Below are 25,808 nucleotides of genomic sequence, written 5' to 3'. Positions count from 1 at the left end.
AGGCCAGACGTGCCATCTAGTGGAGACAATAGCCAGGATGTATGCTCTGTAGCTGTGAAGAAAACGTGGAGAATTCTCTTTTTGCCCTGACATTTGGTATATTATTCTGACAACCTTGATAAATAGACGAAGTATTGTCATTTGCGCAGGAAGTAAGACGTCGTTGCTCTCCAAAATCGCATGCTATTTCCTGTGCAAGTTAAAGTAGCAATGTGTAATTCTGACACCAACTTTTGGTCTTGCATGTTCACACAAACGCCAAATGTATAGCTAACACTAGCGTTTGCTAAATGTTTGTTACTGTATAGTGAATCTGGCGAACATGTATGTGGAGTGAGACGTGTAGTCGTTCATCTTGAAGCTCTTTTAAATCACTTACAGTGAGTTCGTGTTATTGTGAAAAGCACTTACGTGTTGGGGGGGCACACTGCTGGTGTCGCTGCTTCAATGAGCTTTAAATTAATGTAATGTAAGAGCAAATGTGCATACCGGTGGTTGTTGAATGTAATGTGACTGAATTTTTCGCCATGAGTTACAATTTTACTAATATATTGGCTTGCTGAATGCTCGAGCACGATTTAGTCTGGTACTGTGGGGGATATTTAACGATGTCCACCCGGAAATTTGTTGCAATCGATTCAGCGGCCAACGGTGGCAACGCCAAAGCCACTTATAATGATTCGGAAAGTGTTTATTTACTACTGTAGCATGGAAACCAGGACTAAGCAAATGACTATACATTGATTTACGGTTGAAAGAGGTCGAAAGCTACGACGGAACTACCAGATGCGGCGCGAGATCCCTTGCTGATATGTCAAGCCTCTTTCCTGTCTTCATTTATGGCGGCGACGGATGACTCGGACATGCAAGTTCTAGTTGATCAGCATGTGTGCAACGTTGGGGACACGCGCGCTGTCTACCAGTGCTCGCTGCGCTTGCTCGTGGCATCGGTCCCCGTGCTGCCTATACCGTTTTCCATATTAAACTCCAAGCCCGGTCATTTTAATAAAATCTGATGCAAACCCGCCACTTCGTGCATATATTTTTGAAACCAATTTGGTAAAAGTATGAGTGTGTATAGGATACTTGGGGGTGGTGCTGAGAAGCTAAGATACAACATTTTCCGAAGCAATGCCCCTCTAGCAACCGGGGCGAAAATTCGCCGTGAGGATGCTGCTATACTAGTATGGCTATTCTCGAAGTCAGCTACCTAGATCATGAAACCTATTCGATCGACAAATACGAACGTTATCTATTCGAAAACTTCAGTCTTGTACAGTAACATGAATTCATGGACAGCACCGAGCAAACTTGAAAAGTAGCGCGAAATCGTTGAGCGAGAGTTATTATTCCGTGAAATAGCGATGATTTGTGTATACTGGTAGGTACCTCATAATCCTTCATCGCTTCTGTTCCGATGAGTTAGTTCATGGGAGCACTAATTGTTTTAGTAAAGTCTAGTTTCTCAGGTACTTGTACTAAAGTATTGCGTCTTCTCGGGCCATTACTAGTTTATACACTTGTTCATCTGGACACCAGTGCTGGTTACGGCAGAGCTCCATGTTTCCCAGCAACTCCTTTTACATATTGGTAGCGGTTGGCACTTTGATTCGTACAGACGAGCTGCAACTAATCAGAACCCGCAGCAAATGCGTACACAAAAGGCTTACCGGTGCCTAGAGATCCAACTCATTCTTACACTAGACCCGAGCTACGTACTTCACGGGGTACATCGGCAGCAGATTTCTCTGGAAACATCACAACGACGATGAAAACCACGGTCTTATTAGCCATTTTTGTTGCTTTCACCACTGCCGTCGGAGCTGGTACCATCGATCACGACGCCGTGCAACCATTTGCCCAACCCAACCCTGTCACCGTCTCGGAGAAGGCTGCAGTCAAGTTTCAGCCGCTGCTTTTCGTGGAGAGTGGATGCGTTCCATTTCCTGCTGTAAACAGTGCTGGGGAGACGAGTGGCGGTCTCAAAGGCACTGGGGGTACTTCAGGGTGTAAGGAAGCTGGCGCCACGGGGTCGCAAGTGTACGGCCGAGCGGTTTGGTACAAGGATGACTGGGCCATCATGTACGCCTGGTACTTCCCCAAGGGTTTCTGGAGCCGCTGGGCGTCAAGACACCACGACTGGGCAAGTATCGTCGTCTGGATCGACAACCCCGCTCTGGAGACACCAAAGATGATCGGTATCTCGACTTCGGAGGGCGACAACGACTACAGGACCGCTGGCCCCGACGACGTCTACGAAACGACTCCCCGTCTCCGTCGAGTTCTGGCTCAAGTTGCGGGCCCGCCCAACTTTTAGCTCTTCAAAATACTGGGCGACACGCAGCCTCTCATCATGTGGGAGCAACTCACCGACGAAGCACGCATTACTCTGAACACGACAGACTTTGGCAAGGCGAAGGTCCCAATGAGCGACGCCAACTTCCAGGGAAAACTGGAGAAAGCGTGGCCATTTTAGAGGAACTCAACACCAATCAGCCACCATACACCATGATCGTTGGGGTGCTACATCGAAATAAACTTTAAAAACTGTTGGATCTACAATACAGCGGTATTTATTAAATAAATGCAAGTACAGTCAAAGCCATCAAGTAGACAAGATTCATGAATCATGAAGCACGCACACACTTTCACCTTCTATATTTTTCCGGATCCATGTCCATTATCCAGGTTATATTATAGATCGTCGGGGTGAAGATGCCAGCGCTTTGCCCATTTTCATCTGTTGATTCGTAGCTCTAATCGGAAGTTCAGCCCCTGCAGATCTGTAAGTCGTCGCCGGTACCATTCCGTACCATGTCCACTTCTCATTTCACTCCTGCAGATCAAGCACCAAGACTCTTCCGGTTGGCTGATCCATGCGTCTACAGCACTTTTCGCTGGTGGCACTGCTGTTCGCCATTGCTCTCGCGTCACTAATTGCCGCAAAACCCAGTCGTCACTACTTTCCCACCGACCTTCGTGGCGAACCGAGTCGCGCAAGAGTATTGCGGGCGGTCAAAGCGACTGACACAGAAGAGAGAGGGGTCTTTTCGTAACTCTCAGCGAAAGCGAAAATGTGGGCGAAAACAACGTATTGGGCACTATCAGAGACACCCGAAGACGCCGTCAAACAGGCGCTAAAGCTCGATGGATTAACGGAAAGCGCGATGAAGACCAGCCCAGATTTCAAGTACTACCAGAAGTTTTTGTACAAGGCCGAAGGAGTGCAGCTGAGGAGCTGGGTGGACGATAGAGTCCCTCCTCCGACTGTCTGGGTCAATTTAGGGCTGGATGGGGTTCCAGCGCCTGAAACAAGCAGAGCCTTCAAGACCTACGTGCGATATGTGGAGAAGTATGACAAGAGAGTCTTTAAAAATGGGTACGAAGAGTTTTTCCCGAGGACGGCAACTGACATGGATATGCATCTGAAGGTTTGGGCCAAGACCAACAGACCTGACGCCTAAGTTTTGCAGCGCTTGAAGATTTTGAGCGACGAGGACGCTCGCGTTTACCACATAATGGTGGCCCATGGTCCGACCAAGGAGATCATGACCCACTTCGAAAAGTTCCTCAAGTTGAGAAAGAAATGCCCTGGTACATGAAACGGTGAAGGGAAAGTCCTTCTCGACACGAGGCGAAGTCAGCAGACCTGCAGAAAGTTGGCATTCGATACCTCATTCTCACGGATCGATAAGTCAAGGCAATTTACAATCAAATTAGTTGTGATCGGGTACACTTCTTTTAGTCCAACTATTTTTACGGCTCGCTTCCTCGCGAACTTGTCTGTAACTTGATAGCAAACGTAAAGCTAAGACGCGGAGCTGGTGTCGCTCACCTGTCTGTGCAGATGAGCCCATTCCATTGTCAATCCCGCTGGTTTGAACCGCTCAAGTGCGCAGATAGTCGCGTCTAGCGCAGTTTGCCTGCTTCATCATGGCCACTCTGGACGTCAAGATTCCGCCGGACTGGCTGCGAACGGTGCGCGCTTGCTATCCCTAGTGTGTACTTACAGTATGTGCTAATGCGGTTCATGGCAATGTTGTCATCTAGCCAAATTTTACAAAACGCAGCGACTTGTTGGAGGCGCGGAAGCAAGACCGTCACGCTCTAGCGCTGGCCATCGAGCCACCGTTGACTTGCGATAAGCGGCATGCGCGCACGGAGAAAGTCTTTCGGGACTCCTATCGTCGTAGTGGCGCTTTCGTGCGCAGTCCAAGGCAACAAGAGCTGGACCTCCCACCGCAGCACTGGCATCCACGAGCGACTTGCAGCGGCGCGCCAACCAAGTCGGCGCTATTTGCTCGAAGGCAACACGACAAACGCTTGGAGAGTCTCAAGTTCGAACCACCCGAGATCGAGCGGTTGCGAGATATCCCCAAGGTTCACCAGCTCGCAGACTGGTGGAAACGCCCAGCCCCGGGTTATGTGGAGGACCCCGCCAATGCCCCGTTCATTCGAGAATCTCTACGTCTTCAGCTCGCAGAGCACGGCAAGGAGCTTGGGCCTGTAGACCCAGCGAAAATTCGTTCAGCACAATCTGTAGATGAACGACGATTTTTGAGGGAAAAGCGAGGTCAACTGGCTGACAAAGTGACCCACATCACTCACCTCATGCCAGACGACTACGCTCGCGCCGACAGTGACGCCATTGCAGCTCGGGCGGTGGATCTGTCTCCTCAAGAGCGGGTGCGTACCATGGCTTCGTTGGGATTTTGTACTCGCCCATTCTGAACCTTGAATTTGCTTTGCTACCAGCGTGTGAGCGGAGTCTCGAGTCCAGAGCCAGCGTGGTCGTTGCCTATGTCACCAATCAAAGTCCCTGCCAAGGTTAATTTCCTCACATTGCGTCTAGTATAGAGATAAACTGTAAACTAATTCGATGTGTTTCACGCCGACGGCAGAAGAGGAAGGCGCCACGTCGCGCTGTGGAGAGTCTGGTGCTGGAGAGCACGTCTCAGCGGGCACTCGTCGACCAGTTTAAGAGCTGTGAGCTGTCTGCACCTCGAGCCCTCTCTCCGACTTCAGCGCATGGCTTCGGCAGGAGCACCAGCTCTGGTGCACCTCAGTCGCCCATCACTCCTTCATCCGATTCAGCCCGAGGCCGCCCATCATTCAAAGACTCGATTCGCTGCGGCGGCTTCTCCTAGAGACAGATATGTAGATAGATCCATTCCGCGCGTCAACAGCAGCAGTAACTAGCACCACCAAATGACCTCAAAGGCAATCTATACATTTACAAAGCATGGTGCTTCCTTCCCTTTCGCCTGCTTCGCTTAGTCGTCCGCGTGCTGCGCCGTCCAGTGCTGCACCCACGTGAGGATCCGCTCGATGTTGCTCTCCATGTCCTCCACCGTACGACTGGGCAGCTCCTGCACGATCTCGGGCGCGTAGCTCTCGCGCGCCTCCTGCAGCACGACCTCCATGATCTCGCACTCGACGTTCTCCGCCACCTTCTTCTCCGAGTAGCCGCGCTTCTGCAGGCGGTCGAAGAGCGTCGTGTTGTCCACGCGCAGCACCACGACCAGGTCGAACCAGCGCTCCGGGAAGAAGTCGCACGTGTGGAAGTCCACGACCTTGCCGCCCTCGGCCATCATGTCCTCCATCTCGTCGCAGACCTTGTCTTCGTCCAGCACGAAGCAGTCGAACTCCTCGTCGCGACCGCTGTGCAGCCCGCGCTCCTTCACCTACAGCGACGCCACATTGCAGTCAGATTCTGCTGTGTCTCAGCTACTTGGGAAGCCTTGAACGGGCCCCGAACTCGCAGTAGAAGCCGAGATATTCACGTACCAAGTCGCCGACGTTCAGGTGGGACAGCACTTGGCATCGCTCCTAAAGGAATTTTACAGGTTGTAGGGATCGGTTGAAGGTGAGAAAGGGGTGACTAGATACGCAAGACGCAGGCGGACATGGTGAGCTACGGGGTGAAGACAGAACGCACCGCTAGCTGCTGGCACATGGACGTCTTGCCCGTGCCGGGCGTTCCCGTGACGAGGATGTTCGGTGCGCGAGTCATTTTCTGCAAATGATTGGCGGCAGATCTTAGAATATTTTTAGAACGGAATAGATTTTCTGGAAAATAGAGCTGACCTTAATTCAGATTTGTATGTGACGTGTGAGAACGGCTACACCGGTACGTTGCGGACGACGCCGAAGCATTTGCCCGTGCACTGATGGCGTACACTAGACACGATCGTTTCCTCTCGTCACTCTCCCGCTTTAGAGCGCGCGCCCGCAAGCCGAACTAGAGCTAGGCATTATTACGGTGAAAGATAGGAATACATGAGCGTTGGATGAAAAGCAATAAGTGTGATGTACTGCTTGCTCAGGTTCACCTGGAAGTGTCGTGTCGAGTGTTTCGCACTTCGGGCTAGATTCCACTTCACTCCAGTAAGCTTGGTCCTTCCTGCCACCACCTTGATCTCACAGAATTGCTTAAAAGTTTCAGCTTTTTCTTTTTTCTTTTTTTCTTTTAAAAAATAAAAAAATAAAAATAGTTTTTTGTGGCGGCCGCACGATCGGCGAAGGTGATCAACTCTTCGTTTTCAAGTCGTTATCGGCCTCAACTCAATCCTCAATCATGTAGCTGTGCAGGTATCAGACCAGCAGTCGTTACTGTAGTCTGAGATGTTATTCACTTTGGATGCTGCCAGCTGAGCTGCAATCGGCTCGAGTCTAACCTTGGAAGTCACAGCAATGTAGTGAAGGCAAATGGAACCAATCAACTGAAGAACGTGGTAGCTTCACAATAGTACTTGCACGGTACAGCGAGTTCCAGGAGCATGCATCTTAGTTTCGCGTATAAAGTGGATGCAGGATTCACCCGCGCCGGCTTTAGCTTTCACGCGCTCGGCGCATACTAATCGAGATCCTCTGCAGTTGCGCAACAGCTTGCGTTAAAGGTGAGTGGAACGCTTAGCAAGCATCATCCCAGCTGCAAGTTGCAGCCTGCAACCAGACGCCTATCAGCCATCCTCAGCACATTTGACCGCGTTCCGGCAGCGAATTTTGACGCGGGTGTTCAAACGCAGTTCCGATGGTGCGGGCGCTCGTGCAACGGAGCAAGTGTACGTACACACAGACCTTGCTTCGTTGAAGCGAGGCAGCGCAGCCTAGTGCAAGAGCTGCAGGCAAAGCTCCTGGCGAGCCCAAGCCGAAACGGTCGAGATATCCGGAGCGCATTGCAGCATTGACCCCGCTCAGCGCCCATCAGCATCTGCAGTCACTCGACGAGAGCTCATCTCCAGTGCCACGCCTGTGGACGAATGTGGATACGCCGTCTTCGTTGCCTTTAATCCATTAATCTCAATCAGCAAGCATACAAAATGTACTGAATCACCCACACGTTAAAACCCCTTCATCTCGTGCTGAAGTCCTTGGACCGTAGACTCGGCTGATTCGAAAGATGCCGTCCATCTCGGCCTGCTTGTTGCTTCCCGGACATCAATGGCGCCGAGAGGCTTCACGTAAAGTCTTCAGCGTTTCCACTGTCCAAATGAGCCCGAGTGTTGTGCGCTGGTCCAATCCACGCCCTCAAGCTCATCGCGTCACCTCTAGCTGAGTGCATGGCCCGGTCGCCATTAATCAAGCGTGCAAGGTCCGCGCGATTAAAACTGCGTGGCCATGCGCCGTATCGTGAGCCCGTGTTTGTAACTGTACATGTACCGCTCGACAGGTTGTGCGTCGAGTTCGGGGGTAGGATATGTTGCTAAGCTTTCACGCTGCTTTTCAACGTCTGCCGTGCGTGGAGTTCCTACAGTACACAGCTCTAATGGACTCATTTCGACTTCCGCCGGCTTGTCAAGCGTGTCACGATGATACGCTGGCCATCACCGCGTGCAGGTTCTTCGTCTCAGTTGCGTGCAAACCGGACATGGAGGATGCGTTCTTTTCGCGACGTTGGCGACTGTACCGCGTCAAGGACAGTGCACGGGTGTCTCCGATCCCGCTCGGTCGCTCCTGCGTCTGTTGCCGTCTGTCCCCACCCGCTCGCTCGCTCTCAGCAGCTCTCACTTTTCAATTTCGTCTGCGATGCCGACGTCCAAGATCAAGTCGCCGGCCCTCGAGTCCCCGGGCGCCGCGTACGCGAGCGTCTGGGATGAGCGTCCCCGCAAGTACAAGAGCGTTCTGTTCCAAGTGTGCGTCTTCATCCTCATGATGGAGCTGTCGGAGCGTTTGAGCTACTACGGCATCAACCAGGGGCTCAAGAACTTCATGCAGAAGATCGGCTGGAGCCTCGTGTCGGCCAGCGCGCTCAAGAGCACGTGGACGTCCATCTGCTACATCACGCCGCTGTTCGGCGCGTACCTGGCTGACGAGAAGTGGGGCCGCTTCCGCACGATCCTGACCTTCGGCATCTGGTACTGCATCGGCGACTTCCTCGTGGCCATCGCCGCGCACCCGGACATCATGACGGAGAAGGCCATCGTGAACCCCATCTTCGTCATCGGCCTCTTCGTGGGCATCGGCGTCGGCACGGGCGCCATCAAGTCCAACGTCATCACGTTCGGCGCGGACCAGTTCGACCCGAACGACCCGAGCGAGGTGCACCAGAAGACCACGTACTTCTCCTACTTCTACTTCTGCATCAACTTCGGCGCCGCCTTCTCGTACGGCTACCTGTCGGTGCTCTGCGTGGACGGCTCGGCTCAGATCCCCAAGGAGTACGGCTACTTCGCGACCTATATGATCTGCGCGGGCGTGATGGTGGTGGCCATCGTCTTCTTCGTCATCGGCTCGCCGCGCTACGTGCACATGCCGCCCAAGGACCGCACCATCTCGACGTTCCTGCGGTTGCTCAAGCAGAGCGCGCGCGCGTCCCGCAACGGCGCGGTCGTGGTCACTGGCGCGTTGCTGCTGCTGTTCTCGCTGGTCGTGAACATCGCGTCCGCTTTCAGTGCCGACTCCGGGCGTGCCGGTGAGGCTCTGTCCTACGTTGCTGCGCTCATGGTGCTGGCCGGAGTGGTGTGCTGGGTGTATGGCGCCCACGACCAGTCCTTCATGGACCAGCACAAGGAGAGCCTGGGCGGCGAGTTCAACGACAACCACGTCGAGGGCTACAAGAAGCTCGTGAGCACGCTGCCCTTCGCGGCCTACACCATCATCTGGCAGTGCGCGTACGACCAGACGGACGCCAACTTCCAGTCCATCACGCAGCAGTGCGACCTGCGCCTCGACCGCAGCGACCCGGACAGCTCGCAGATCCCCGGCGCCATGCTGGGCGTGTTCGACCCCATCTTCATCGTCATCTGCATCCCCATCCTCGACTCGGTCGTGTACCCGCTGTACGAGAAGCGCTTCGGCCGGGCTCCGAGCCACTTCGGCCGCGTGTGCGCCGGCCTCATCGTCGCCGCCGTCGGCATCTTCTGGTCGGGCATCTTCGAGGTCATTCGCCGCAACGCCGGCGCTCTGCAGGACGCCAACGGAGACCCGATCCTAGACGGCGGCAGCAGCCAGCCCATGAACGACATCTCGTGGGCCGCCGCCATCCCCAACTACGTTTTCATCGCGCTGGCCGAGTGCCTCATCAACGTGACGGCCTACGACGTGTTCTACTCGACCGTGCCGCTCGGCCTCAAGAGCACGTCGCAGAGCGTCAACCTCTTCATGACGTCCGTGGGTAGCGTCATGACGTCGGTCTTCACGGTCATGTTCTCGCCCTACCTGCCGTCCGACGACCTGAACGACGGCAACCTCGAGTACATGTTCTTCACGGTGGGCGCCGTCAGCGTCGTCAACTTCTTCGCCTTCTACTTCACCATGAAGAAGATGAACTTCAGCATGTCGAGCAGTACCAACGGCGATGACGACGAGTTCGACCTCCAGGGCAAGGAGTCGGTCGCCTCGCGCCACAGCATCGCCGCTTCCAAGTAAGTTAGCTAGGAAGATCGACAGGCACGACCCAGTGCTGTATGTTTGCAGTCCTCTACTGTAGTAAATATCAAAACCAACTTCATCATATCAGTTTTTTTCCTTGCCAATTTTACAATGCAGCCCACTACTTACACCATTAAAGTCTCTCACTGTAAGTGGTTGGAACCACCGCCTCACTACGACATCCTACAGTAGTACTTCTCTCAGATTCGGTAAAGTCAAGCAGAAAATCCTCACATGATGAAGTTCACCGAAGTGGACGATACTAAGATCGACGCGAGCAGCGACTACTGGGCCGCGTGCGAGACAGAAATGCACACCCAGCACTACTTCAATATGTGGGCCGAGCATGCAGCCGAGTGATCTTGCTTGGTTTTGCCCGCATTGCTACCCCAATCCGAGCAGGTTTCGAATGAGCTATACTGATGGTCCATGATAATTTAACTGTTTGCCTTGGCACAGCATTTTCTTTGCGTACTCCCCTATGGGGAGTACGCAAAGAAAATGGGGAGTCCCCATGAACAACCCGAGCTTGTCGTAGCGCAAGGTCCGGCCGGCCAGCATTCCAGCGGTCCGTAGAATGCTCAACGGCGTTGAGTCAACGCGGGACCAACAGCAACAAGCCCGGACTATCACGCACCCTGGCGTGGGGTAGACAAAACTTGGTCAGCCGCTGTGCCCCTGGAAAATTGTCAAGCTCATCTCCCATTTACCCGGAATGAACTCGCTGTGATTGCTAGGACACCACCAAGCATTGGGCCCCATAATAATACACTTGCAAGCGAGTCGCGTTGTTCGGGATCAAATTGAGCGGCGTCTGAAAGGGGATACTGTATTCGTTATTATAGGAAGTCATGCTGCTTCGTTGAATCTCAAATTCCATGCCAAACACTTGCATCACAGCAGCGAGCCGGACTGCGCTCTGCCTGACGGGAACTTGACCTTCTCGAGGGCCTTGAGTCGAGGCCGGTGCAATACCCTCGCGTCTCATCGAAAACTTCGATGGCGTCCAAGCCGTTGTAAACACGCTGCGCCAACCAATCAGCGGGCCCCATCACCGCTTGATCTATTTTGAGTGTGGAGACCACGCCGACCGGCCAGCCGCCAGATCAATTAACGCCTCCACCCTCCGTGTGTCGTCATGGGCTCTGCAGGCGGTGAGCACCAGCCGCTGCTGCCTTCGTACTCGCCCTCCGTGGCGCGCGCGCGTCTCCTCGGCCAGGAGGCGGCGCCCGCGTGGCCCTCCACCTTCGAAGAGGGGCTCGACGCTCGGTACGATTTGTCACTGCTGCTTTTTAACGGATAATCCGACTAATCCGCGGATAAAACCATGATGACAACAGCATGGCGTCGCCCGTGTCCGTGGCGCGCACGCCCGGGCGCGTGGGCTCGTTCAACAGCAGCCCGTACACGGAGCGCCAGCGGCTGCTGCAGGCGCAGAGCCAGCAGCCAGAGGTGCCGTGGTCCCCCGCCAGCAGCAGCGGCGCCGCGGCCCACGCGCACGGCACCAGCAGCTACAAGGACGCCGTGTTCAACGCCATCAACGTGCTGCTGGGCGTGGGCGTGCTGTCCAGCCCCTTCTCGCTGCGCTCCAGCGGCTGGCTCATCGGCGGGCCGCTCTTCCTCTTCTTCACGCTCGTGACCAACCACACGGCCAAGCTGCTGGGCAAGTGTCTGGACTACCAGGAGGGCATGACCACGTACCCGGACATCGGCGAGGCGGCCTTCGGCACTAGGGGCCGCGTCGTCATTGGCGTCACCTTCTTCTCGGAGCTCTTCACGGCGTGCGCCATGTTCTACGTGCTGAGTACGTTCGATGCATGGTGTGGATGGTGGATTATTTTTATTGAGTCTGGGAGGCTAATCTGGATTTTGGATTTTTGTGGTTGTGGATTTTAGTTGGTGACACGCTGGCGGCGCTGATCCCGTCGTTCACGGAGACACAGCTGACCATCATGGCGTTCCTGCTCATCATGCCGTCCATGTGGACGACGCACATGTCGATGCTGTCGTACTTCAGCATTCTGGGCATTTTGTCGTCCTTCTTCTGCCTCTACGCGATCTTCTTCGTGGGATTCGCCACGGACACGAGCGCGCCGGACTACGTCTCGGGCAGCCTGCTGCACCCGCAGCCGGTGCAGATGATCGGCGACTTGGACCGGATCCCGCTGGCGATTGGCCTCACGATGGTGGCGTTCGGCGGCCACTCGGTGTTCCCATCCATCTGCAGCTCCATGGCCAACAAGGAGGACTACCCGCGCGTGCTCAACCTGTCGTACTTCATCGTGGGGCTGGTCTACGGCGCCATCGAGCTCGCGGGCTACCTCATGTACGGCGAAGCCACCCAGAAGGAGATCACGCTCAACCTCATCGCGTCGTACCCCGGCGTGCTCACGCAGATGGTGGTCTGGACCATCGCGCTCAACCCGATGAGCAAGATCGCCATCACGCTGCACCCCGTCGCGCTGGCGCTCGAGGAGTTCATGCTGTCTCCGAGCCAGAAGCGCGCTGCGGCGCGTAACAAGCCGAGCAAGACGCTGGTGTTCTACCGCGCCTTCATCCGCACGACGCTCGGCATGGGCGCGCTGTGCTGCGCGCTGTTCGTGCCCCACTTCGCCCGCGTGACGTCGTTCCTCGGCGCCTTCTTCGCGATGCTCGTGTCGGTCTTCCTGCCGTGCGTCTGCTACCTCAAGCTGTTCTCGCACCGCCTCTCGAAGCGCGAGATCGTGCTCAACGCAGGACTGGCCGGACTCTCCATCATCCTGATGTTCTTCGGCACCCTCGCGTCGTTCCTGTCCCCCGCGGACTAAAGGGAACGACGACCCGCAAGATCGGCGGAGACGGGTTTTCTCTCGGATAGATGGTATTAAGGGACTGCTGCTGGCTGGCTATGCAGCACCAGTCTCACTATATATTTCCTATAGGCGGAAGTGTTTGCTTTGACTGCTGTGCTGTTGATTTGGTTGATTTGGTATGCCGATTTACCAGAGCTAACTTTGGCCGATGTCGTTTTCGGGCTATTTACTATAGATCAGTAACGCGGCTGACCCTTCCAAGCGTGAAGCGATCCGGGTACTGTGACGGTGCTGGGCTCGTGTATCGTTCCGTGTGTATGGAATGGGAGACGGAGGTGCCGCCCGACGGCGGAGAGGCACTGGTTTCCCGTCGCAGCGGGAGCGCCTTGATCCTGCCGACGACACGGACGAAACGGAGACGATAAGCAGCGGCGAGGTGGCTCATGGTGGTGATCGTGATGACCTCAAGCTGCAGCAGGACAATCAGGCGTCGGATTCTTGGCACCATCGGCATTCCGCGAACTTGTCAGCCTCGACTCCCTCTCATCGCAGAGCACGCGTTAGTGTTGAAGCGGTGCAGTCATTGGACGAACTGACCAAGATCTCGAGTATTGCGGCTGCGGTCTCGCTTCAAAGATGGTAAGACAAGAGAGTCCCAACTCTACCTTTGTCTGTCTCGGGTGAAGAACTAACGTTGTAGTGGTGATGGTTCGATAGGTGGCGGCGGCATAGCACAAGAGGGCAACGAGTGGCTCAGCTGCACAAACTCTGTCGAAGACACGTGGTGGCTCTCGTGCGACGGCGGCGGACGTTAAATTCTCGCTCGAAGCTGCATGCTATTGTACTGCAAATTATTTTCCTCGGCATCTTCACATTCAGCACGCTCAACGGATACGCTTATGATCGTCTGTACCGCTTCATGCGTGCTACTACCAGTAAGTGTGATGCTGCGCAAGAGGTGGTGAAAGAAGTATGCTAACTGGCCGTTTGTCTCGTCTTTCAGTAAGGTATCTTGAAACTGTGTTCGCTGTGTCAGGATCCGGAGCCTCGAAAACTTTTGCAGAGATATCGAATGCTCAGGAGTACTATGACTGGTTGAAAGGACCATTCATCTCCATCGCTTATTCGAGTGACTCAGCAGCTGGGTCGTCCACACTCAGTTCTAATCGTATCGTTGGTGGCATTCGCATCGGCCAGCTCCGCGTGGACACGTTCAACTGTTCATCACGAGTGACGCCGTTCTTCTCCTGGACAGAATCCAGCACAGACGATGGCGCTTACTACTGCTACGGATCAAGTGACGGAGACTTTTCATCAAGCTACGAAGCAAGCGATCCTATTCAAGTGGACAATTCAGATGTATACACCTTCGAAGGACTCAATGACACAGATACAGATACCGAGCGGTCTGCATTCTTCTCGACCATGTCCGTATCAAGTGCGCAATACTCGCTACCAGCTCCAGCGTACTCAGTTGTACTCCCGCGCTCGAACGAAGACCAAGCCATCAGCATTTTAAATGCACTCAGCGTGAACGGGTATATCGACGGACAGTCTCGAGCAGTCATGGTGGACTTGAGTTTGTTTAATGCAATGCTACGACACATCGTTGCACTACGATTTATGGTGGAATTACCGGCTTCGGGCGGGGCGATCGCTTCACTTAGTGCGGGAGTGGCGCCGCTCAAGAGCAGCTTCCTGCTGGACGCAGATCACTGGTTCTCTTCGGCGTGCCACATCATCGTCATTATATTTTACGCGTACTTTTTCCTGGATGAAGTGCTCGCACTGGCGCGTTCTCGCTCGCGACAGTGGCAGTACCAAGCGATTTGGCAGCGGTCAAGTCTTTATAAATCCAGATCCAGGAGCAAGACGAGACCCAGTCCTCTGCACCAGCGTCATGGCAGCGGAGTGAGACTTTTCGGGTTGCTCTGCTTCACTTGTGCGTGGTTGCTGCGCTTGGTAGCGATGGTAAAACGACCTTCTGAGTTACCGCTAGACTCGGACAAGTTTGTGCCTTTGCGGCCATACGTCGAGACGTTCCGGGCCTCGCAGCTTGCGCTAGGTGCTAGCATCTGTCTCGCTTGGATCGAGTTGTTGCTGATGCTGCGCGTATCTCGACCGGTGGATTTGCTCGCTCGCGCTGTGGTTTGCGCAGCGCCGCAGTTGTTCGTGTTGCTGATTGTGATGGCGCTGGTGGTGATGGGGTACGCTAGCGCGTGTCTGGTGGTGCTAGGAGCACAGTCGTCGCTCTTTCAGAGTCTACCGGAGGCTGTACGTTCGCTCGTGGCGATTCTACTCCAGACTGGGACAGGAGCTGCGTCAGGATCATCCGGTTTATCTGCGCTGCTGGGGTTTTCAGCTGCGTCTTACGGGGAAATCGGCCACGATGCTGCCGGCACGTCAACTCTGCGCACTCTGCTGCTCGCCTGCTTCTTGCTGTTCAACGTGTTCGTAGCCGCCAATTTGTTTCTGGTTGTGGTATACGAAGGATATTTGAAGGCCAAGCGAGAACTCGACGTCGATCGACAGCGACTTCGAGCGTCCCAGCGGGAAAAGAGAAACAACGAGGGGGAGGATGACGACGGACTGGAAGCAGCCCCCTTGCACTTGGATCTGAAGCGCGAAGCTGTTGAGTATGGTAGAGTGTTCACCACCAAGGTTCTAACGATTCTACCCCTTCGACTGAAGATGATGACGAAGTGGAGGAAGGCACCAGAGATGCAGAGCTCGGTACTACCCGCTGATGTTGATACCTCGCCGTCAAAAGATACGCTCAAGCAAGAGGAGAGTGGCGATGATGATGAAGAAGACGACAGGGGTCTCGCTGGAGAGCGTTGGAATAGATTGAGGCACACTCCACACTCAAACCGATACGCAAGGTCGAGTCCAAGAAACAGCTACGGTGTCTCTCGAGAGCGCTCCGATAATTCCATGGTCCTTCAAGGCATGGTGCTGCAGTTGGCGTTGCAGAATGAGGAGCTACTACGAGCCGTGAATGAGTTGAAGCAAGATGTCCAAGCTCTTCAGCGCGGCGGAGATGTGAGCGCTAGTGACCGAGACGTTCTACGCCGCGGGTCTGCTATCCCGACGATTGCAGCGCGGGGGCCCAAACAACGCAAGGCGTCCGTTGCATCCTCTGGTTCTGCGCTCGTTACGATCCCCGACGCACCAAACAACCAGCTACTCTAGCAAGTTACTTCGTAGTTGATCATTTACGACGTGACAGTGGAATTTTTCCAATTGTAAAACGACGTTGAAACGAAAAGGAAAGCCCAAGCTTCAATCGTTTCAAGATCCATTCACGCAAGAGTCAATGTTATGAAACGAAGACTATTACCAACAACTTTTCATCCGCTGTGTGGGCATCCGATCCGATCCGAACCAAACCACGACTCACTTTGCTATTTCGCACGTCGAGCTCAAGCCTCCATACACCCAACAAGAAGAACAACAACTTCAGTGCACTCGCGACCCCCGTACCTGTCAGCGTGCTCCACGACGCAACATTCTTCATCCCAGCAGCGCGTGGACCGATATGCGCCGGCAACGAGCATGGCCCGTTTGGAAACGCGTGCCCTCGCAGAGGTGACGTTGCTGCCACTCGGAGCTTGGGTCGTTCGATGGAGCCAGGTGCGTTGCTCCGACTGATGCCCAGTGTCTCAAGGTGGCAAGAGCGACGTGGGCGTGCGTGTTCCCCGCCCAGCAGCAGTTTTCGAGGGTCGAAGACGATGCAGGAGGAGCGATCGTATTCACCGACTCCACTAGAGCAATGAGATCTCTGCGTCACCGTGGAAACAGCGACGACCAAAGAGACAAACACGAGTTGAAGGAGCCCAGTACCCCGCCAGTAGTGGTCACACTCCCACCTTATCAGGTGGCGCTACCGACGCAGGAGTAGGTGGAATTGAGCTGATCGGATCAATGAAGCTGGTGGTAGAATGAGTATGCTCATAAATCTGTGATACATTCGCTTTTGAGGATAGAAGACTAACGAAACTAGAACATACTGGCTTAAACCATATGCGTGTCCTCGTCGTTCTCGTTGCTGCGGCGCAACTAGGGAGTTAATGATCGTTAAATTCATTCAATCCGACGGCCAATCTTATGAGACGAATGCCAACAACAACCTGTTCATCCGTTATGACATGTCCGGGTACAGACATCCAAGTATTTGACGGAGGCAAACCACCGGTCTTGGCACGTTTGTCAACTTCGCTCATAACCTCAACAAGCAAATCGCTCACCCCGCCAATGAATCGAACGTCAACCTAATGCTAGTCCCCTCCGTCTCCGTGTACAAACTGTGCTTCGCAGAACTTTGTCAAGGCTCGATCCGACGCGTAATACCGCATCGTGGTCTCCGCTACCGCCATGGTTCCTCGCTTCCTCTCTTGAAGTGCCGCCGTGGACGCGCGCGCCTCAGCAACTAGCGAGTAGAACGATGCGTGACAGCCCTCGCGCTTATTATCAGCGATCTGTTCATGCACGCACTCAAGTCGCTTCCACAATGCCTTGTACAACGAAAACACGTAAACATGTTGATCCGTGTCGCCTTGCAACCAACCCAGCTCCTCCTGAGCTGCAGCAAGCATGTCGGGGACAGAAGCTTGATTCATGGCATCTGCTGGCAAGGCGTCAGGCTCGGCCATCGCTTGGATGTTGATGCCAGGGTTCGCCAATCTGGCCAGCTCGTCAACCACCGTCGAAATCTTAATCCGTTGCTTCGGGTCCAGAACACACATTCGTTCAACCAACTTCCATTGGCTGTCGCTGCATATTGGGCGCGCGGGTAGCATGCGTAGCATGGTATCTCACCACGTTCCTGTCCGCAACACGCCATGGCAGGCAACGGCGTGGGTCCTTCCCAGCCTTCACTGCCTCCACGACCCGCAGGGATTCCACGATGCACATACCCAGAGAATAGACATCTGACGCAAAGGATGGTCTCTTTTGCTCTTGGGCTTCTTCTGCCTTGCTGTCTGAAAAACACTCGGGAGCGACCCAGTGCCACGCACCTGAAATCTGCGCCATGTCTTCGCTGCTAGCGGCAGAGCTGAGACCGAAGTCCGTCACCTTCGATTTGAAGTCGCTCCCAACCACGATGTTGTTTCCCTTCAGGTCGCTGTGCACCACGTCGCGTGCGTGGAGGTACTGGACGCCCAGCGCAGCCTCGTGCAGCTTCGACCATAATTCGTCGGGATGCTCTCGCAAGTAGCTGACCAACGTCCCGTTGGTAGCGTATTCACATACGAAGAACGGCCGTCCGACGTGACAGGCGCCAAAGAGCCGAATGACGTGAGGGTGGCTGAAGCCAAACCAAATGTCGACTTCGCGACGAAACATCGCAATAGCCTTGCTTCTCTGGTGAGGGTCCGAATCTGTATTTGTCTAGAGGGGTTTCTATCTCGGCCTTTAACGTCTTCAGATACGCCGCCCGTTCCTCCGTCGTCTTCAACTTCTGCAGCAGAAGAAACATATCGGAGACGCCCGACACAAGCAGTTTGGTCTCGTCTGGGCGTTGTTGCTGCCATCCTGATTCCATCGTATCCGAGATACCCTCCACTGCTCCACCTAGTGATGCCATGAGTGACTCGATGCGCCACTGAAGCGCGTGCAAACTGTTGCTGGTGGCGCGCGTTGACGACAAGCGCATCATCAGAGCTTGATCAGGCGACATCTTGACCGTTTGGTAAAACTCGGTGACAAGCGCGTGGAATCGCTCTAGTAAGGCTGGACGGTGGGTCGACACTCGCAAGCGTTCGTGTAGGGATTTGAGTTGGTCAAATGTCGCGCAGTATTCGCTGTTGTCGCACTTCTGCATGTACGTCTCCAGCCTCAGCCACGCTTCTTGAACTTTGCCGAGTGCATATTCTTCAAAAGAGCAAAGCGGTTCCTGCTCCGGTTGGGAGGCACCGGAATTCTCCTTGGCAGCCAAACGCTCAAGTTTGTAGACGACCGACGACAGACTTGCGCGTTTGTGAGGGTCTTGGCAGCACATTTCCCACACTAATTCGTGTGCGTCGCCCTGTGGACAGTAAGGTCTAAACTCAGCGTACAACTCGTCGTCTGTAGCCCAGTTCAATTTCTCCATCTTCGTCTGCTCTTCGGTCGCTTCGCCCCATGGTTCCTCTCTTGTCACAGACTCCAGAATACACATTCCCAGTGAATACACATCCGACTCAAACATTGGGGGCGCTCCTTCCACAACCTCTGGAGCCTGCCAGCGCATCGACCGAACAATACTATCCGACACTGCAGTGGAAGCCTTGATAGATCCACTCAGTCCAAAGTTCGATAGGTTCGCCATGCCATCGCTGCCGATCAAAATGTTACTGCATCGTAAGTCGCCATGAACAAGCCCTCGCTCGTGAAGATACTCGAGTCCTAGCGCGGCCTCGTACAGGTACTTCCACATCGTCTGTGTCTCCACTGACGACGACTTGACATGCTCCAAAAGTGAGCCCTGACACGCGTATTCACACACGAAGAACAGCAGGTGATGGCCTGCATCACATGCGCCGTACATTTTGAGGACGTTGGGGTGGCGGAGTTGTTGCCACATACGCACTTCATCACCGAACGATGAATGGGAGGCGTCTGGAATGAAAAACTTCACGACCGCGTCAGCATCGAGCCACTTGGCCTGGAAGTCGCCCCCGATGCGGCCGTTTTGACTGTAGAGAGTGAGCTCGACTTCCGACGGGTCAATGGAGCAGTTTGGCGGCAGTTCAACCACAACTTTGGGAAGTGTCGTTCTATCAGTGCTGTCAGGTAGAACAAGTGGCATGAGCACTCTCTGGATTTCCTCGTATCCGCGTTCAGCAGCAAGTCGGAGAGCGGTCGATCCACTGAAACTCTTAGCGTTCACACCCGCGCGGTACTGTACAGCCAGACACTCGACAATACCCTCGTGACCGTTTTCAGCGGCCTTCATCAATGCTGTGTAGCCGCAGTCGTCGTGGGCATTCAGATCTGCACCTTGGCCAGCTAGGTACTCCACAACAGTCGCTTCGCCAGTCTCAGCAGCGAGCATCAGCGCTGTGTATTTGCCGTCCAACTTCTCATTCACATCCACGGCGCAGTGCTCAGTGAGGTATCGGACAATCTCTATGTAGCCACGTACAGCGGCCTTCATAAGCGCTGTGTATCCGTCATCAGTCTTGGCATTCACGTCCACTCCACACCGCCCACCAAGACACCGCACGACATCAACGTGACCATTCTCAGCAGCCCATATCAACGCTGTGTACCCCAACTCGTCCGTGGCGTTCGCATCAACGCCACATTGCTCCGCAAGGTACCGCACGATATCCGAGTATCCAAATCCGCCAGCATGAATCAGCGCCGTATCTCCTTCGTTGTCCTTCGCGTTAGCGTTAGCGTTAGCGCCACAGTGCTCAACCAGATACCGTACGACATCAATGTGCCCACTTCCAGCGGCCCACATCAAAGCTGTCATGTCACGGTCGCTCTTGGCATTAACGTTAGCGCTGCATTGCTCAGCAAGATGCCGTACGATATCGATATGACCTCGTTTCGCCGCCGATAGAAACCCCGTCTCGCCATAGTCGTTCCTGATATTCACGTCAGCGCCACATTGCTCAGCAAGATACTGTACGACAGCAATGTGGCCACTTTCAGCGGCCAAGCTCAAAGCTGTGGCTCCGTAACTGTCCTTGGCATTCACGTCCGCGCCGCACTGCTCGACAAGAAATCGCACGACGCCTACATGATCTTCTTTAGCAGCCAACATGAGCGCTGAGTCTCCACGACTATCCACGGCAGCGCCGCATTGTTTAACAAGGTACCGCACAACCTCAACGTGGCCGTTCTCCACAGTCCTTCGGAACGCCGTCTCCCCCCAACTGTTGACGGCGTTAGCGTCGGCACCACATTGCTCGGCCAAATACTCGACGACGTCCACGTGCCCATTGTTTGCAGCCAGCATCAGCGCTGTGTCTTCGTTGCCGTCCCTGGCATCCACCTCGATCGCGCACTCTTTGATGAGGTGCGTCACGACCGCCAGGTGCCCGTTCTCAGCAGCTCTCCTCAACGCCTCCTCCTTTCCATCGACGGAGACCTGCCCCACCAGCTTTTGAACTGCCACGAGGTCGCCCTCCGCCGCAGCATCCGTGAGCTCCTCCATAGTAGGCATCTCCTTTCTGAGCGGAGAAATGAAGACTGACGGGGATCTACGCTGGAACGAAGGAGGGAGCTCACCTCCCCCACCCTCTGGCAAGCTGATGACAGACGAGGAGACCGAAGTGGGCGCGACATCTTCATATCGAAGCGCGACTTCATATTAGTGGTTATCAGATTGAAGAGGAGTTCAGGTGGGGATTTAACGGTGAAGGTGTCAGACGCTGGTTGCCGTCAGGGGCCACACGCGCCGGCGCGCCGCGGGTCCATAGGTTAACTTGCTGAAGGTAATGATAGTAGTTTCAGCATTAGTTGTAATTTTGTAATACGTCTAATAGTACTTTAGTACTAATATTTGGGTTGTACAACTTTAAATCTAGAAGGCTTAAGATACAATATTTGAAAGTGTATGTTTTTTAAAACATTTTTTAAAATGTTTACGACCTTACAGGTGGGTGATGGCGACGAAGACAAGTCTTCAGCCTAGATTCAAGTGTGATTGAGAGGCAAACCTAAGTAAAATTCGAGGCATTTGAGCACCGCAGCGATATTGAAAAATGACCGACCCCCGCCGTTAACCTGAATTGAACCAAGATGCTTGAGGTCTTCAAAGCGGTGACATGCTGCGTCGCGGGTCTCCTATGCCTTCGATTGCGGCGCGGGTACCGCCAGGCATCCGCTGCATGCTCAGGGTTCTGCGCTTATCACGATTTCCAACAGCCAGTTACTTTAGCCCTCTAACCCCGTATTCTGTATCCTACAGAATAAGCATTGTCACAGGACATAATATCCAACAAACTTGTCCTCTCTTTCGTCTTCGCATATGGATGTTTGTATAGCCAGTATTGTGCACATCTTCCTGTTAGATTAGCGATGGGAAGATAAACGGGGTTTATTCCGCGGTAATAGACGGACGAGTATAAACCACCAACAGGTTTGAAAATTCGGGTGGAAGCCTAAAACCGCCGCGTGTCAGCCACTCGTACTTTCCTTCATTCCGAAACTGCGCTGTTTAAGACGTCGCAATGCAAGCTTTGTTGGGGCCCATCGAGCGCGCCCAAGTGGCCAAGGACCATGGCCGAAGACGATCATGATGAGCGCCATTGTGATCTACAGGTAAGCGAGAGCGTGTACTTTGCTCTGTAACATTGTACTAGTGGTATATTGATTCTACGTTGCGATGTTGATTACCAGACCTGGTGATCCGACCCAGACGACGCTATGAGCTCTCGCGTGTGGCCCGATTGGCAGATCGATTGCGGAGTCAGCGCACAACCTCATCGGTTCCTACGAAGCCGGCTACAGCCGGGTCTACCGCTGTATTGTGGCTGATGCAGTGGCTACTCAAGAGGCTACAGAAGAAGCGCTCCTCATAGTGTGGCTACACCGGAGACTACAGAAGAAGCGGTAGATGCTACGACGGATGCTACAGAAGAAGCTGTCCGCGTGATGAGGTTACACCGGAGATTACAGAAGAATGGACAGAGGCTACGACGGAGGCTACCGATGAAAGCGGCAGGAATGGAGCGGCAGTACAGAGCAAAGCGGAGGCTGACAAAATGGCGAAGATGACCCACGGCTGGCGCGAACATTGAAGAGCGTGCGCATGTAAAGGAAGAAGAAGACGTTGGCATGAATATCATATATTGTCCTGTTTCGTACAAGAGGAACCGTGTGTAGTGCGTGTCATTACGGGCTATTGAGCATGCAAGCTCCCTGGTGTTGTTAGAAAGACAATCGTAACAAGCTTGTTAGGTGGGCTAAAAAAAAGAAATCTAATGATGCGCTAATGTCAAGCACTAGGAAGAATTCGCCCAGTTCCTCCTCACTACGTCAGTTAGGAACAGGGCGATTTCTTCCTCCGCGTTTATCGCGACGTGTCGAAGATGGGTGGCTGGAGCCGAAGTATGCTGCCTTAGCAGACTTGCAAGGTATTACCATGTAGCAGGTTTTGAGCGTGCTCTACGCTCGCCACGACCAATAGAAGCTCGCCATTTTGGCATATGGTGGATACATTGAGCATGTTTTGTTCACTTTCGTAGCTGTTCTGTGCACAATGTACCCAGCGCTTGACCGCAAGATGCGAAAGGGCTTCCAACAGTGCGGATCGGATAGCTATCGACATAAGCGGATGCAATGGTGGTTGACCGTATTCGGTTTATATGATCAACCGTTAAGTTGAATGGATTCGGAAAGCAGCCAGGAACAGCCTCTAAAAGTAAAATGGTTGGTTACGTGCGTTTTATCAGCTAGGTGGTTAACGTGACTAACCTGAGATGCAGTTTTCTTGTCGTTTCGAGGCATCTTTCAGTTGGTAAAAGGGTTGATTGCTGTCTCGAGAAGTGCAATGAGTGTCAACAGCTACAGGCGCAAGCGAATCACGTCATGAGGTGTGATTCGGCCAGGATCAAATATGTTATAAAGCACGAAGTGGTGTTTGGCGGCATCCGTTGCATAGCTTGACGGGTGGGCTGAATAATTAGTGCTTTGAAATACGACTTGCAAGTCGTTGTACCATCGGTTTTTTTTCTTGTGGAGACTACTTACTGGTACTTGAATAGAGGTTAGTCAAACTAACAGACTTCAGTAGCTTCTTAAACGGCAATCTATGTCCTCATTTTTGTCGCGGTCCTTACCAGAACTAATGGGTCAGTGCTTGCTCTTCAGGTTCGGGGCTGGCAAGCCTTCCTCAATATCCAACTATTCTACGGCATGCGCGTCATCGTAGGGGCTACATGACAACAAAACTAGTTAGTCTAGACGAATAGGATACATGTAACTTGGGCAGAACAAAAGCAATTTATCAAGCATTTTTTAATCGGAAGATATGGGAATCAGTGGCAGCTCGTTACGATTTCAGAGGCATCATTCGAGCAGCTACTTTCATGGGCTGAACATTTCCCAGTTGTAAGCGACTCGAAACGATAACAAGACTGCATCTCAGGTTAGTCACATTAACCGTCAAGCTGATAAAACTCACGCACTTGCCCAATCATTTAACCCATTGGGGCTGTCCCTTGCCGCTCCATCAATGTTGCCAGCATCCGTTGCATCCGTTACAACTGACCATTGATATTTACTACGACAACCCCTCACTTTCCAACTTGCCACTTCAAGCGCAAGTCTCCAGCAACAACAACTACAAAGCGTATCCCACCATGGCTGACAGCACTGCACTGACCGGTTCCCATCATGTCAGCGTGCGCCATGACGCAACATTCTTCATCCCAGCAACGCGTGGGCCAGTCTGCGGCGGAAACGAGCACGGACTATTCGGCCACGTGTGCCCTCGCAGAGGCGACATTGCCTCCGCCGACTGTCACTCGGAGCTTTGGTCGTTCGATGGAGCCAGGTGCATCGCTCCGGCCAGATGCTCAGTGTCTCAAGATCTCAAGAGCGACGTGGGCGTGCGTGTTCCCTGCTCAGCCGCGGTTTTCGAGGGTAACCAACGGTCTTGGAGCGGCGGCAGTACCCATCGAATCTGGCGTAACACTAACAAGAAGAGCTCTGCGCCAGCGCGGAGACAACGTCGGCAAAGGAGATAATCACAAGTTGAAGGACCAGGCGATGCCGCCCGTTGTGATCGCACAAACAGTGTAGACAGAAACTCCATCTTCTAGGCTCGTGAAGACGTTGCTTCTCTGAGCGGCCTTGAGTATGCTCAATTTCTACGATTTATTCGCGTTTTGAGGATAGAAGGCTGATGAAACTACAACGAGAGTTATGCGTAGGCTGGGATAGCTTAAGGATTTTGTGTGAGGTATCCGTTCTGCCAGAGTTGTGAGACACGGTCCTCCAGCGGTGATATCCGTGGGGAGCGTATGAAGAGCCGCTTTTCATTATCTTGATAATTGTATGCAGACATGATTTCGACGCTACGCTCGCGAGCACAAAGCGAGCCACTCCCACTATAACTCACGTTTTGTATGTGGTCGTGGTGTGTTACACATCATGTATTAAGGCATTCGTTATGTGTCACACATCACTCGTCGCTTGGCTCAGACAAAGCGGGCCAATTTGGGCCATAATGGAGAGCCCATATCTCCGCTTCCAGTGAAGAAAATTGAAATCTGAAAGTGGGGGCGAAGAGGCCGTGATCTTGGTTCACGGCATACGTGAGCTTAGCGCTGGTTCCGATGTAAAACGCACTGCAAAATGCGCGCGCAAATACCTCCTTCGGGGAGGCCATCTTGGTTTTTGTATTGAACGGGTGGCTCGCTTTATGCGGTGGCTCGTTCTATGCTCCCCACGGATAATCAAACATATGTTTGTTTAATACTAAATCCAAGTTTATTTGGGGGCTTCCACATGCAGCAACCTCATGCAATTTTTGGTTCTAGGCCACACAATTAAACCAAATGACCAGCTTCAGTGAATAGATCGCTGCAAGAATATACGAATCCGTGCTTATTACGTCTCCTAACCCCAATAGGCCCCAGATTAAGGACAAATGAAAGGACCAAAAGTTAGAGGCTTATGCTGGTATTGATTTTGCGAGATACACAGTACTATTGCAATGACCAGAAAGCCCTTGATTCGTTCTACAAGGGAGGGGCTTGCACACTGTCCTCTGTTGTCCATCATGATAAAAATGCAGATTGAAAAGTGTCATATATAACATATCACATTTCGGTTTTTGTCCTTGCTTCTAGGTCAAAAATCGCACATTGACTTGATTTCATTATGTGGATCCAGACGTAACACCTCTCACACAGTCTATGAACTTGTTACAAATGACACCTCGTACTTACCCGGGCGTGATTACACTCAATACAAACGCCAAGTCTATTTTGGTCCTTTTCTGCGGTTTGAGAACAAAACCCCGGAAAGTACATCGTACTTAAGCGAATTTTTGTCCTTAAGAGCGTGTTGGCTAGGTAGCTGGAGATGGAGATGGCCTCTTATCAACTCTATTTCTTGTCTTTTGATTGGTCAAAATAGTTTAGTTCACAACGTGACAACTGGAGAATTACCCCGTCTCCTTCTCCAGCTCTAGGAGCT

The 25,808-nt window shown here is 53.3% G+C and overlaps 9 protein-coding genes across 9 annotated transcripts; 7 read left to right on the top strand and 2 right to left on the bottom strand.

Annotated features, from left to right (window-relative positions):
• Positions 1–1,768: 1,768 nt before the first annotated feature.
• On the top strand, positions 1,769–2,476 carry PHYSODRAFT_516261 (hypothetical protein; the record flags this gene model as incomplete). Its single annotated transcript, XM_009534059.1, has 2 exons — positions 1,769–2,293; positions 2,318–2,476. The coding sequence occupies 2 exons, from the start codon at positions 1,769–1,771 to the stop codon at positions 2,474–2,476; spliced, it is 684 nt and encodes a 227-aa protein (XP_009532354.1).
• A 598-nt stretch (positions 2,477–3,074) lies between these two features.
• On the top strand, positions 3,075–3,464 carry PHYSODRAFT_265342 (hypothetical protein; the record flags this gene model as incomplete). Its single annotated transcript, XM_009534058.1, has 1 exon — positions 3,075–3,464. The coding sequence occupies one exon, from the start codon at positions 3,075–3,077 to the stop codon at positions 3,462–3,464; it is 390 nt and encodes a 129-aa protein (XP_009532353.1).
• A 469-nt stretch (positions 3,465–3,933) lies between these two features.
• Positions 3,934–4,731, top strand: PHYSODRAFT_317333 (hypothetical protein; the record flags this gene model as incomplete). Its single annotated transcript, XM_009534057.1, has 2 exons — positions 3,934–3,978; positions 4,051–4,731. The coding sequence occupies 2 exons, from the start codon at positions 3,934–3,936 to the stop codon at positions 4,729–4,731; spliced, it is 726 nt and encodes a 241-aa protein (XP_009532352.1).
• Positions 4,732–5,273: 542 nt separating this feature from the next.
• Positions 5,274–6,013, bottom strand: PHYSODRAFT_336490 (hypothetical protein; the record flags this gene model as incomplete). Its single annotated transcript, XM_009534056.1, has 3 exons — positions 5,274–5,684; positions 5,788–5,829; positions 5,939–6,013. 3 exons carry the CDS (start codon positions 6,011–6,013, stop codon positions 5,274–5,276), a joined length of 528 nt encoding a protein of 175 aa, XP_009532351.1.
• A 1,755-nt stretch (positions 6,014–7,768) lies between these two features.
• PHYSODRAFT_336489 (hypothetical protein) lies at positions 7,769–9,870 on the top strand (the record flags this gene model as incomplete). The annotated part of the gene is made up of 2 exons (XM_009534055.1): positions 7,769–7,960; positions 8,044–9,870. The coding sequence occupies 2 exons, from the start codon at positions 7,769–7,771 to the stop codon at positions 9,868–9,870; spliced, it is 2,019 nt and encodes a 672-aa protein (XP_009532350.1).
• A 1,141-nt stretch (positions 9,871–11,011) lies between these two features.
• On the top strand, positions 11,012–12,680 carry PHYSODRAFT_516501 (hypothetical protein; the record flags this gene model as incomplete). Its single annotated transcript, XM_009534054.1, has 3 exons — positions 11,012–11,142; positions 11,214–11,677; positions 11,770–12,680. The coding sequence occupies 3 exons, from the start codon at positions 11,012–11,014 to the stop codon at positions 12,678–12,680; spliced, it is 1,506 nt and encodes a 501-aa protein (XP_009532349.1).
• A 307-nt stretch (positions 12,681–12,987) lies between these two features.
• Positions 12,988–15,857, top strand: PHYSODRAFT_336487 (hypothetical protein; the record flags this gene model as incomplete). Its single annotated transcript, XM_009534053.1, has 4 exons — positions 12,988–13,304; positions 13,366–13,458; positions 13,545–13,600; positions 13,669–15,857. 4 exons carry the CDS (start codon positions 12,988–12,990, stop codon positions 15,855–15,857), a joined length of 2,655 nt encoding a protein of 884 aa, XP_009532348.1.
• A 2,899-nt stretch (positions 15,858–18,756) lies between these two features.
• Positions 18,757–19,251, bottom strand: PHYSODRAFT_390310 (hypothetical protein; the record flags this gene model as incomplete). The annotated part of the gene is made up of 1 exon (XM_009534052.1): positions 18,757–19,251. A coding segment is annotated over one exon (495 nt), but the record flags the coding sequence as incomplete, so codon positions are not given.
• Positions 19,252–23,999: 4,748 nt separating this feature from the next.
• PHYSODRAFT_303821 (hypothetical protein) lies at positions 24,000–24,407 on the top strand (the record flags this gene model as incomplete). The annotated part of the gene is made up of 1 exon (XM_009534051.1): positions 24,000–24,407. One exon carries the CDS (start codon positions 24,000–24,002, stop codon positions 24,405–24,407), a length of 408 nt encoding a protein of 135 aa, XP_009532346.1.
• Positions 24,408–25,808: the final 1,401 nt, after the last annotated feature.

Source organism: Phytophthora sojae, assembly GCF_000149755.1.
Source record: "Phytophthora sojae unplaced genomic scaffold PHYSOscaffold_7, whole genome shotgun sequence".
Taxonomy (NCBI): Eukaryota; Oomycota; class Peronosporomycetes; order Peronosporales; family Peronosporaceae; genus Phytophthora; species Phytophthora sojae.
The sequence above is the reverse complement of the archived record's forward strand: the minus strand, read 5'-3'. Positions and strand labels throughout refer to the sequence as shown.